Raw genomic sequence first — 12,873 nt, 5'->3', positions numbered from 1 at the left:
GCACTGCTCCCCCACAGCCAGCGGGGGTCTCTTGGGGGTCCACAGCTATTCGCCAGCAGCAGCATCCTGGTAGTGACCACCGCCCTTGTCCCAAATAACGGGTGGCTCTAATCCTAGAACGGAATTCGCCTTGGAGGCACACGCCGCCTGTACTCCCAGCGAGGCCTCACCCGCAGCCTTTCACGGTGGAACAAGACTTGGCTGTTCCCCGCAGACACAGTGTTGCTTCTGATTTACTGTTTGGCTTCAAGAGTTCAGGGGGCCTCCACTTGGCCCTTCTTCCCGTGGCAGCCACAGTCCGTGGGTCACAGAGCCGGCATCGAGATTTTGCCACTTGCTGAGGGTGTATTTCCAACTGTGCCCGTAGGAACTGGAAGAAGAACCACAGGACGGATTTAGAGAGACCGTTCACCTAAACATGAGGTGGATTCCAGACAGTGTCTGTCTCACCTGGACTTTATGAACCTCTATGCTGTGCAGCCGACCACAGTAGCACCAAGGTTCTCAAGAATTACAACAGCTCAAGGTCAGGATGGAAGAGTCCCTGTACGTTTTCTATGTTTTCCTGGAGTAAATGGCTGTAACCTTTTTTTGGAGGAAACAAAGACAAAAGCTCGGAATATTCATATGAGGTGTCATTCAGAGTTCTTCCACGAGATCATCTGATCTCCCGTTCCTTAACAGACATTAGGTCTGTGAACTGACTCAGGTCTGGGAACTAGATGAGAGACTTTACAGGGAAAATAAAAATCTCTAAGGCTACAAGTTTTCGATTCCTCTAAACCAGTCAAAACATTAGACTTTAAGGGCGGAGAGTAAATGCTTTGGGTTTCAGACACCACGAGGAACATAGCTAGTCACAACCTCCAAACCCCATGATGGCTCCAGGGACTTGGAGGGGAAACAGCGGCTTTGGCTCCCCAGAGAGGCGACCTCTGAATTTCCAGACTGTTTTCCATAACGGCTGCACCAAACTGCATTCCCACCTACAGTGTAGGAGGGTCCCCTTTTCTCCACACCCTCTCCAGCATTTATTATTTGTGAACTTTTTCATCATGGCCCTTCTAACTGGTGTGAGGTGATACCTAATTGTGGTTTTGATTTGCATTTCTCTAATGATGAGCAATACTGAGCATTTTTTCATGTGTCTGTTGGCCATTTGTCTGTCTTCATTAGAGAATCGCTTGCTTAGATCTTCTGCCCATTTTTGGATTGGTTTGTTTTTTTGTTACTAAGTTGTATGAGCTGTTAAATATTCTGGAAATTAAACCTTTGTCAGTCACATCATTTGCAAATATTTTCTCCCATTCTGTAGGTTGTCTTTTTGTTTTGCTTATGATTTCCTTTGCTGTGCAAAAGCTTATAAGTCTAATTAGGTCCCATTTGTTAATTTTTGTTATTTCTATTGCTTGGGTAGACAGCCCTAGGAGGACATTGCTAAGATTTATGTCCTAAAATGTTTTGCCTATGTTTTCTTCTAGGAGGTTTATAGTGTCTTGTGTTATATTTAAGTCTTTAAGCCATTTTGAGTTGATCTTTGTGTGTGGTGTGAGGGAGTGTTCTAACTTCATCGATTTACACGTGGCTGTCCAGTTTTCCCAAAACCACTTGCTGGAGAGACTGTCTTTTCTCCACTGTATGTTCTTGCCTCTTTTGTCAATATTAATTGACCATAGATCTGTGAGTTTATTTCTGGGCTCTCTTTTCTGTTCCCTTGATCCATATGTCTGTTTTTGTAGCAATACCACACTTGATTACTGTAGTTCTGTAGTATTGTCTGCAGTCTGGAAGGGTTATTCCTTCTGCTTTGATCTTTTTCTTCAGTATTGCTTTGGCAATTCTGGGTCTTTTGTGATTCCATATAAATTTTAGGATTATTTGTTCTAGTTCTGTGAAAAAAGTCCTGGGTAATTTGGTAGAGGTCACATTAAATCCATAGATTGCTTTGGGTACTATGGCCTTTTTAACAGTATTAATTCTTCCAATCCAAGAGCATGAGATATCTTTCCATTTATTTAAGTCACCTTTAATTTCTTTAATCAGTGTTCTGTAGTTCTCTGTGTATAAGTCTTTCGCCTCTTCGGTCAGATTTATTCCTAAGTATTTTATTCTTTGGATGTGATTTTAAAAGGGATTCTTTCTTTTTCTGGTATGTCATTGTCAGTGTAAAGAAATGCAACTGATTTCTGTATGTTAATCTTGTATCCTGCTACCTTGCCGAATTCTTTTATCAGCTCTAGTAGTTTATTTGTTTTTAAGGATGAGACTAGAAAAGGAGTTTATTGGATTACACTGCCACAGACAACAGCAGGCCTCACGGACGAGAGGTGGCTGTGCGAGCAGCCCGAGCAGTTTCCGTGCAGAGCCTTCAGGGTTTCCTGTGTATAGTGTCACGCCTTCGTCAGGTTACTTGCTTTTCCTCTCTTAGTGCGGGCTCTTCAAGCACATGATGCCGCCGTCCCTTCCTGCTCGCCCTCCTCATGTGATCTGCTGGATAGATTACAAGTTCTTACGCGATGTTCTTCCAGAAAAGACGCCTCCCTTCCTGACTAACCCTGATGGTTCCTTCTCATCATTCGATGTTCCTGGCTTATTACTGTATAGTTCCCCAGTTAACAGCTGTGTGTGTTCTCTGTTTTCCCCTAAGAGTTGCTGTTGGCTCTTTGTCTGTAAGCGCAGCTGTATGTCTGTAGGTGACGTGAAGACATGAACAGACTCTGGAGCCAGACCAGCCGGGCTTGAATCTCAGCTCTGCCACTGCCTGAGTGCTCCTGAGCAAGTAATTTGACTTCTCTGTGCCTCACATGTAACATAAAAAGAATAATAATAATAACAACACTATGTACCTACAGAGTTGTTGTGAAGATGAAATAAATTACCACGTGGGAGGAATGCAGAGCAGATCCTGGCGTATAGGAAGTGCCCAGTCAGTGTTAGTAGCTGTTTTTACAGTCACCTTCAGGTCACTGAGCACATGTTGGCTGAGTAGCCCTTTTCTCTTTTTTAGGTTTGTTGTTACTCAAATCTGTCACTCTCTTTTTCCTCCAGAAGGTTGGGGGTGTTTGGGTAGATAGTGTCCATTTTCTCAACAAGCAGTCTCTGTATCAGTGATTTTCTCCAAGGAGCATTTTCTCCATTTTTACTCAGTATTTTGCTCGTCTGGGAGAAGTGGGTGACAGCTTTGTTTGCTGTTGAGAATTACTTTTCCCTAGTACCCCTTTATGATGTTATAATGACCATCTTCCACAGATTACCTCATAGATTCTCACAGAGAAGAAGCACACTCTGCTGGTGAGGTGTGACGTTCAGAATGTCTTTTCATTTTTTCTATCCTTATTCATATACTCATGTCTTCCATCCAAATACGTCTGTCTGTCCAGACCTGTATTATGCCACATGATACATTCCCTTGGGAAATCCTGGCAGCCCTGCCCACCCCCAACCCCGCCCTTGCCCTCATCCCCAACTGGAGCGCAGTGAGGGGGTCAACCCATGTCCTGGAAAGCGCTGGGAGCTGAACCAGACCCTGGAGTCTGCGGTGGGCTTTTCATTGGGGTCTTGAGGTCTGTGATCTGGAATAGATTCTGGAATGGTCCAGACAGAGCTCCAGTGGGGTCTGGCTGAGAGGAAGATGAGCTCCGGGTTGGTCTGCACTCCAGCTACCTCGGCGCTGGACTCTTAGCTGAGTTCCAGCTAACAGGACCCTGGACCTCTGAGGCCCAACCCGGACTTTTGCTTCCTCTGCAGCAGTGTCCATTTCCGAAAGGAAAGGCCAACCAGTGGGCACGCAGGAGGAAACACTGAACCATTTATTGCAAAGCTAGATTGACAGCTCAGGAAGCCGGGAAACAGCACAGAGGAATCAGGGAACAAAGAAGAAAAGGGCTGAGGGAAATGAGCTGAGGTACATAAACAACCACCTCTTCCAACCGTTCTTCTGCTCCTGGGACCTTCCCCATCAAGAAAAGCTCTTCTGTTGTGCTCTTTCTACCTCCCTCTGGGCCGTGCTGGCCACACATTCCCCAGGCTGAGGTCTCTTAAGAGCACAAAGGAATTTGAAGGCCTTAGCACATCTGAGAAGCCAGGCCCAAGTCAGGGGAAGCCAGGCGGTCACTCCTCAGGGGCTCTGGCCAGGCAGGGAATGCAGAGCTGTCTTGTCTGCAGTCCAGGACGGGTCCACCGAGGGCCCCGAGGGCAGCAGGAATCCCTCCATCTCAGCCTCACCGTCCCTTCAGGATTAGGCGAGTTTTCCCATCTCCAATGAGGAACCTACAAAAAAGATATCCCATGGAGAGACCCAGCCCTTCATCAAATGTTTCCAGGTCCAGAATTCTCCAGAGAGATGCCTTCCTGAGCCTTTCCAGCCTCGGTAGCCAGATCTCCTTGGGGAGAGGGAGAGACTCTTTCCTGCTGGGTTTCCCGCCCTTCTCCTGAAGATGCCCATCTCTGCCATCCTGAAAGCATCTGAGAATTACTCGTGATACTTTGCACTAAGCCACGGGCTAAGTCAGAAATGCAGACGCACAATTGTGCAAGCCGTCTGGATCAGCCCAGCCCAGTGCCTCTCCCAGACAGCGGCGGCTGTACCGACTTGTATCCCTGCATGACCTGGAGCAGAGGGGACAGGACCCTGTGGATCCTTGAGGCTCACAAGAAGAGAGCTGGAGGAGAAGCAGTCAGGCAGATGTTCTCCTTCTGATAACAGTATCAGTGTCGTCCCTGGCACAGCTCCAGGGAGCACTGCTCACCTTGTGTTTCATGTGAGTGGCGGCTCCTGACATGCATGCTCTGGGGGCACCACTTACCTGGTTTTCTGTGTGGCTAAGTTCCCCTGAGTTGTACACACCCCTGTGGGGAGCCACTCCTCCCTACTTTCAGTCCATACAGTTGTTCGGGTGAGGCTGATCCCACCCCAGCTCCAGGATTAGGCTCATGCTCCAGACACAGCCAGTAAGAGCGCCTGGTCCCAAGGCTACAGGGATTGATTCAGAGGTAGACATGACCCAAGCTGGGCCAGTCCAAACCGGTGAAGAGCAGACTCAGGACTTTCACTAGAACGACTGTTCTGTTTCCTCTGCAGTTGTTAAGCTGCAAGGGTACAAGCCTGGAGTGCCTGGTGGGCAGCTTTGCCTCTCTTGGAGAACCTGTCTACGCATGAAGCCTACACAGAGGACAGCAGAGCCCATGAGAAGGACCAAGCCCTAAAACACTGAGCGCCCACCTGCAGCCAGTGCCACCTGTGAACTTTTCAATTATGTGAGCCAGTGAGTTCGCCTTTATGATGAAAGCTGTGTTCAGATGGATTACTGCCACTTGTAACCAAAGGTCCCAAAGCCATAATCTTTGCCTCTGAAGGAGGCTCCCTCCTCTCTTCTCCAAACCCAAGTGAGACTCGCCCTCTAGCCCCAGACACTCTGGGAACTCTCGCCATGTCCATCAGATGGGTCATGACCCCGTATCACCTTCCTACCTGATGAGCGCTCCTACGAGTAGGCCGGCCAGGAGCGGGCCCAGCCAGTAGATCCAGTGGAAGTCCCAGTGGCTGGCCACCACAGCAGGTCCAAAGGCACGGGCAGGATTCATGCAGGCTCCAGACACAGCACCCCTGCAAACACCCAGCCACACTGGTCACCAGAATCCCAGCCAGGGAGCCCCAACTCACCCACGTTCATTATGCCAACTAGGCCTGGGTGCACACTCCAGACCCCTTTCTAAGCTACCATGTCATGGCCCTGGGAGGTTCCAAAGAAGACTACTAGGTAAAGAGGCTTTTAACACGAGGAAGTGGAAGGCCTGACTCCTCCCTGGGCATACAGTCTGCCACTCCCCCCACACCCTTCTGGAAGGATGGCCAGCGAGGAGTGCCTGTTCCGTGATGATAGGACAAGAAGATGGATCTGGACCCTCTCCAGAGTTGATAAGGCAAAGTCAAGCAATTGTCCACTTTTTGGTCAAATGGACCTAGATTGAAAACCCAGCCCAGCTCTTTCTAGCTGTGCGTTTTCTTTAAGCTCGCCGGGTTTCAGCTGAGGTGAAAGTGTGTATCTCATAGGTGATTAGGAGTGAATGCGAAAATGTCTACAGATCCCATGTTTCGCATATAACTCACGTGCAAGTGTTTGACCCGGTTGAAGACTTTGTTGCGCCAGAAGCTTGGGGTCCAGCATCTCCCCTAGAGGGACTGTACCCCAGGGGAGCCTCTGTAGTCCTGTCTGTACCCTTGCCCTATTCACTCACCCCTCACTGGACCCTCATGGCCCCTACCTTGATGCCGAAAGGACTAGTCAACAGGCTTGTAAGTGAAGCAAAAGCCACTAGGGGGCAGCAAAGCACCGCCACAGCTTTGCACACGCATTTCCCCAGCCCTCTCGAGGCTCTACCTCCCAAAGGATGACACAGAGGCCTGGAGGGCAGAGCCCAGAAAGGCTACACTTGGTTCTGTGGAAAGAATTGGACTTTAGGGAGAGTCTCCTTGATCCCCTTTTAACAGTGGCTCTTGCCCAAGATCTGCCACTTAATTTGCCACTGCCCAGTGACCTTAAATAAGTGACTCGTGTCCTCTCTGAGCCTCCGTTTCCTCGTATCTACACGGGGAGAAATAATCCCTGACCCAACCTGGTCTCCTTAATTCCTTCCCAAGTGTGCTGAGAGGCTCGAGGTAAACAAGACAATGGGTGTGGAAGCGCTTTGTAAGTCTGAGGCTCTACCTGGCTGCCTGTTGGCTGGGTAAACACAGCCTGCAGAAATGTTCTACTGATATTACAAAAATCAGAAAATCCACATAAAAGTCCAGTCTTCTGCCTTCCCTGGAATGAAACTAGAAGGGTCACCCCAAGCCCATGTTCCCACACAGCAGTAACTTATCAGAGGGGCATGGCGGTGGCCTCCTTGGATGCCACAGTCCCCGCCACTCCCTGTTGCCTGCCTAGTGCCAGCCCATGTCCCTCACTGGCATTACTTTCACAGCTTCTGTTGGCAGCTGAGTCCATGACCCTCACGTAAGCTCTACAGGCCGGCCCACCTCCAGAGCCAAGCCTTGGCCACAGGCTGAGCACTGTAGTCCCAAGGCCGAGCGGCACTCACCCTGCCAGGATGTCCACGGTGACAGAGAAGCCGATGCAGAACGGGGCCAGAGGACCCTGTGTCTTCTCATTGATGGCACCCATGCACACGGCCAGGGCCAGCAGTGTCGTCAGGATGATCTCCGCCACCACCGCCCCTGCCACCTGCCCTTGCTCCTGGACTGTCACAAAGGCCGCCCCAGACGCATTCCAGAACCTCTCCTCGGGACTCACAGCCTGTGGAGAGAAGTCAAGTCACTCAGCCTCATGGAGGAGGGTAGAGACAGCTGAGAGTCCTGCCAGTGTGCAGGCAGACACATCTGGATCCACCCCCCAGCTCCACCGTTCCTACTGTGGGGCTCTGCATGAGCTATTGGACTTCTCTGAGCCTCACTGTGCTCACCTGTACAATGGGGATAACCCAGCGGTGGTTCCAGGCGCAGTGGGCCTGAAGTATATGGAACTGAGATGACCCTCTTTGAGAAAGAATACAAAAATATCTTCCTTTTACCAACTTTGTAAACACGTATAACCAGGTGACTACATTGCCAGCCCTCTGAAAGACCCCTTCAAAGGAGGAGAGCCCTGAAGCTTAAACCCCACTGTCTTCCCAGGAAATGGGCCTCAGGCTCATCACAGCACCGGGGGAGGGAAGACAGCACAGCAGACAAGCTTCTGGACCCAGGACCCAAATCCGGGGCTCTGCTGCTCCCCAGCTCAGCTGAACTTGGGCAAGTCACTGCCTTCTCTGTGTGTCTGCTTCCTCCTCTGTAAAGTGGGCTGATAATAATAGTAGCTCCCAGCCCAGGCAGTGGGTGTTCTCCAGGGACTGACCCTGGCTTCTGGGGACGTGGTGGGTGATGAGCGGAGAGGACTTATGTCAAGTGCTTGGCAGAGAGGGCGCATCCGTGAACAGCAGCCGCTGCCCTGCCCTGGTCTCCACCATGTCTGACAAGTTTGCAAGGGGCCCAGCCTGGGGGGAGTCTGGACGCTGCTTTACATTGAGAATCAGAACAGGAAGGTCTGGGTCCCCTTCTAAACAGACAGGGGAACAGAGTCTCATGGGGGCACAGGGAGACCTGGGCAGGAAAGACAGCAAAACGGGATTTGGGGCCAAAGTCTGCAATGGGCAGTGCTTAGAGCCACAGACCAAACCCCAGCCAGGCTAACGGGGTGCCCCCTCCACCTCCTTCCACCTCCCCAACCCCCCAACCTCGACCTCGGCACACGCCAAGCAAGGTTGAGGCTTAAGAATAGCAGGAAAGGAAGAGAGAGAGAGAAGGGAAGAAAGAAAAAAGGAAGCCAGGCAGGCAGAGAGGAGGAAAGCAGTCCAGCCACGGAGTGGCGTGTAAAACTACAGAAGCTTGGGCTGAAACCAGTGATTGAATATTTACTCCCATCAAAGGTGGCGTAACTCAGTTTAAAGGCAGGCAAACTGGAGAACACGGAGAGAAATCCATTCGGGTTTCTCAAGAATAACCACATGCAACCTGTACCCTCAGTCCGTGCTTAGTGAGATGTTTGTAGAGTTAATGAATTTAAAAAAAATAAAATTATCGAAGCCAGAAATGGACTTAGGAACAGAAAACTCAAGTTCTGAATTCTGCTTCCTGGTTTGTCCAGGGAAGGGCTGTGTCCAGACATGGACAGAACAGAGTGGGTTTGGAGGAAACAAAGGGCCCTTTGACTGTCCCCTCCCCGGTATGAGGGCCCACCCAATCCCACTGGAGGCAACAGGAAAAGAATCGGACAGTCCCCACCCTCCACACACCCCAGCAGCCCCGTCAGAGCCAGCCCCCCAGCCCAGTCCCCTTGGGGGTCACCCACCTTGGCCAAGGCAGCCCCGATCAGTCCTCCGCACAGCTGGGAGATCCAGTAGGGAAGGAGCATCACCAGGTTGAGGCCTCCGACCAGCATGGCTGCCAGGGACACCGCAGGGTTGAAGTGTCCACCACTGTCACCCACAAAAGCAGAAGGAGTTGTGAGGCCAAAGCCCAGGCTGTCACCAAGGGAATGGGTCCCAATAGCTGCCCCACCCCTTGGTTGGCTTTGCAGGGCCAGAGTCAATCAAGCGCCAGCCCAAGTAGGAAACAGGCACCAAATCACATTCTTTTCCCCTGAGGTGCCGGGTGGTGGGGTAACGGATATGGGGGAGAGCCTGGGAGAGGAGGGCAGCCGGGTTCCTGTCCCACGCTCAGATCCCGGAATGGCCCAGAGGAAGAATGCGGTGAGAAATCATCTCTCCTTCCAGACTCCCTCAGAGCTCCCTCCAGCCCTTCAGAGCTGTGGCCACAGGTCAGAATGAGACCCCAGGCTCCAAATTCATAGCCCAAGAGTGGTATCCTGGCCTCCCCTTAGAAGTAACCAGGCCCCGAACAACAGCTCCTGACTGGTTAACTACTCAACCAATAAAATTTCTAGTTTTGGTCTGAAACTGTGATTAGCATTAAGTGTAAAATTGAGATTAGAGGTTCGTGGAAATGGCATTGGGAATCAGAAATGAGTCTGGAGGGTCATGATTGAGTTGGGGATTGGGATCTGAAGTTTGGGATGTGAAGTGGGGTTAGACAAAGTTGAACCTAGGGTCAAAAACAGGTTCAAGTTGACTAGCCCCTCCATTAGTTGTGGGCAAAGAGCCTTCCTTTTCACCAAGATGTCCAACCAGTCCAAGTCCCAGAACCAGGAGGCCCCCTCCAAGGCCCTGCTACTCTCTTGACATCCTAGTCCCACTCAGATGGAGGAGCTATCCTGAGAGGTTGGCCCACCAAATCCCTCTTGTGCATGGAATGGACACCCCCAATAAAAAGGAGAGTGACCCCAAGCCCAGGGAATCACCCTAGATGTGTAGAACCCACCAATGGGCCTGCCCTCCCCCAGTGGACACAGGGCATTGAGCTGAGACCAGACAGAGGACCTGGGCTCTGGACACAAGAACTTTGTTCCACGTGCTGGTATCTCGGGACCCGCTGCCCCGGCTTGTCTGGCCCAGCTATATGCACAGGCCCTCGGGTGAGCTTCCTGCAAGGCTGGGAAGTGTCAGCTGATCTCAGACTCAGTAGGTGGGAGGAGGGGCAGCCAGGCCCTCTTGGCCTCAATTCAGGCCCATGACCAAGCATAGCCTGGGCCCTGCTGAAACGTAGGAATGAAGGTGGGGGTGGGCGGCAGCCTCACACGGGAGACTGCAGAGTTAGAACCCTCTCTGGCCATCAGCCTCTCCACCATCTCACCGAGCCCAAACGGGGGGAGAGAAACAGTTACTCAGAGCATGGCTCAACCAGGAGAGGGATGGAACACCACCCCATTCCAGAAACCGACTGCACATTCATCAACAATAAAACCACCAAGACAGTTTCTTAGTTTGCTCAACAAATATTTATTGAACACCTACTATGTGCTAGGTGCTGTGTTGGGTGCTTCCACAACCTCAAAGTCAGAGCCCAGCACGCAGGAGGTACTGAATAAATATTTGTTGACGAAACAAATGGTTGGAAAAACCGGCTGGTATTTCAGTAGGCAGTTTACTACAGTGCATAACAGGTGTTTTCGCTGGCCAGCTGGCCTGGGTAAACCCTAGATCTGCCACAGAAAAGCTGTGTGGCTGTGGGCAAATTTCATAACCTCTCTGAGCCTCAATGATCGCTACCCCATCAAGGCTGTTGCAAAGATAATTAATACATATTCATATAGAGTATGATATACATAGTTAATACCAGCATATCGTTAGTATTCAGTAAATATCAGCTATTATTAGTAGTAATATCCCCATTTATACCACTGCACAGAAAGGTTCAGCTTTTTGCCCTGGTCAACCAGCTAAGACATGACAAAGGTCGCCTCCAAGCCCAGACCCTCCGGAACAGAAGACCGTGTGTTTTTCATTCTACCTGCAGCTTCCTTTGGATGTTTAAAGAGAAATATTAAGAGTCCCCTTTCCCTTTCTGTTCTCCTGGGAAACAATGTTTTAATTTCCTTACTCAGATCTGTTTCCTGTGCAAGGTTAAATACAGACCAACCACGTTCTAGGTCACCTTGCCAGGAGCCCCCTCCAAGACATTCATCATGGCGGCTGGTCCTCCTGGGAGCCCACGCCCTCCCCGTGGAGCTCCCGTCCAGGTGAAGGCTGAGCCAGAGGAGGCCCTCGGCCCTCCCTGCCCCTGGGCGGGTTCTCCGGCTGCCTCCGAAGCTGGAGCAAACCCCGTCCTAATGGCGACAATAATACACCAGCCAACAGTGATTGAGTGCTTACGTAGATTAAGCTCTTTAAATCATTTCTTCCTGTGCCTCCCCCATGAGGCACCGGGTTTGGGCCAGACAGCTTGGGTTTGCCTCCTGGCTCTGCCATAGAAACTTGGATGTGTGTCCTGACCTTTCTACTTTCAAAGCTGGAAAATGGGGCTAATCACGGTACCTACCCCACGGGGTTGTTGGGAGGATTAAATGAGTTGCTATCTTGTAAAGGGCTTAGAGTATTGCCTGACATGTGGTCAGCACCATACCTGTGTTGGCCTGAGAAATAAGATTTAGACAGTACCCTGCTGTTCCCATTTCACAGGTGGGGAAGGTTGGGTTTGGAGAGTGACCTGCCCAAAGCCACAGAGCTCAAAGACTGAGGAGCCAAGACTTGAACCCAAGCCTACTTTCTTATCGCTACTGCTCTTGGGATCCTGGACAGGGGCCCAGGCGTCCCTACTGACAGCTCTGCTCCCCACCCCCGGTGAGCACCCCAGGTGAGCACCAGGCTGAGTGCTCGGAGCTGCTCTCACCTGATACTCCCCAGGGTGGCGATGACCAGGCCCAGGGCCAGCCCGTGGGCCAGCGCCGGCTGCAGCAGCCCAGTGTCCGTCCCATTCTCGATAACTGACAAGCATCCGATGAAGATGAAGAGGGCAGAGCCCAGCAGTTCGACCAGACAGGGCTGCACGAACCGCTCGTACCAGGACCCGCGCAACCTGCCCCCCTTGTTGGGCTCCTTCACCTTGACACCACCAAACTCCACGTCACACATGGATGCAGCTGCCTGTAGTTGGGAAAAGGAAGAGGGACACGGGTGGGAGGAAAGCCCGGAAAGAAGCCCCCAGGGCCTCGATCTTGAATTAATTCTCAGCAACCCCTGGACGGGCCAGGCTGCAGAGGAAGAGGCCAGCAGAGCACTCACCTCTGCAGACATCAGGACGGAGGTGACTCTGGACAGGGTGCTCGCCTGCGCTGGCTGGGAAAGCCCCACCTGCTCTCCCGGATGGGACACTCTTATCTCCAGGACCGAGGCCGCCAGCCCACTCCGGGCTCTGCCCCTTTTAAAGGGCAACAGAGGCTCCTGAGGGTGTCAAGAAAGCAATAAAGCCCAGTGGGAGGTGGCCCAGGGCCAGAAAAGGAAGCATTTTTTTAAACCTCAATTGGGCAGGGCAAGGGGTGGTCAAGAATTACTAAGCTTTCTGCCAGCAAAGGGAAAAGGCATTGGCTTAGCTGCGTCACCCAGGGAGGGCACCAGGTCTCCCTGCAGGAGATGGGGGGCCGAGCTCCCCAGCTACCATGGTCACCATCAGTGTCCAGAGGAGACCCACAGGTATAGGAGAACATGAGGAGGACCCCACCAGACTGGGACCACACACAGGAAGTGACAGTAACCCCACGATTCTTCCACGGATTTCCACAGACATCTGGAATCTGAGGCCCCGACACATCCACTCACTCACCCTGATCGGCTGATCCAGGACTGAGGGTGTAGACGGATGACCGTCTCCTGAGGCAGCAGAGGCAAGAGGAGAGTCTGTGGACTCTGGAAACAAGCTGCCTGGATTTCAGTCCCAGCTCC

General features: G+C 51.6%; 1 protein-coding gene across 1 annotated transcript; it reads right to left on the bottom strand.

The window, feature by feature from the left end:
* Window positions 1–246: 246 nt before the first annotated feature.
* Window positions 247–12,075, bottom strand: AQP8 (aquaporin 8). The gene is made up of 5 exons (XM_064478780.1): window positions 11,825–12,075; window positions 8,889–9,015; window positions 7,084–7,298; window positions 5,471–5,605; window positions 247–370 (listed from the first exon to the last, which is right to left on the bottom strand). Exons 1-5 carry the CDS (start codon window positions 12,064–12,066, stop codon window positions 247–249), a joined length of 843 nt encoding a protein of 280 aa, XP_064334850.1. The 5' UTR covers window positions 12,067–12,075.
* Between the last annotated feature and the right edge of the window lie 798 nt (window positions 12,076–12,873).

This window comes from Camelus dromedarius, chromosome 24, assembly GCF_036321535.1.
Source record: "Camelus dromedarius isolate mCamDro1 chromosome 24, mCamDro1.pat, whole genome shotgun sequence".
In the NCBI taxonomy this organism is placed as follows: Eukaryota; Metazoa; Chordata; class Mammalia; order Artiodactyla; family Camelidae; genus Camelus; species Camelus dromedarius.
The sequence above is the reverse complement of the archived record's forward strand: the minus strand, read 5'-3'. Positions and strand labels throughout refer to the sequence as shown.

Bases quoted from the DNA above. Each gene is read 5' to 3' on its own strand.
- AQP8 (XM_064478780.1), bottom strand. From the start codon at position 12,066: ATGTGTGACGTGGAGTTTGGTGGTGTCAAGGTGAAGGAGCCCAACAAG. The intron at 9,016-11,824 runs GTGAGAGCAGCT...TGTGGGTGACAG, and splicing joins GCCACCCTGGGGAGTATCAG to TGGTGGACACTTCAACCCTG. The intron at 5,606-7,083 runs GTGAGTGCCGCT...GGGTGTTTGCAG, and splicing joins ACCGTGGACATCCTGGCAGG to GGGTGCTGTGTCTGGAGCCT.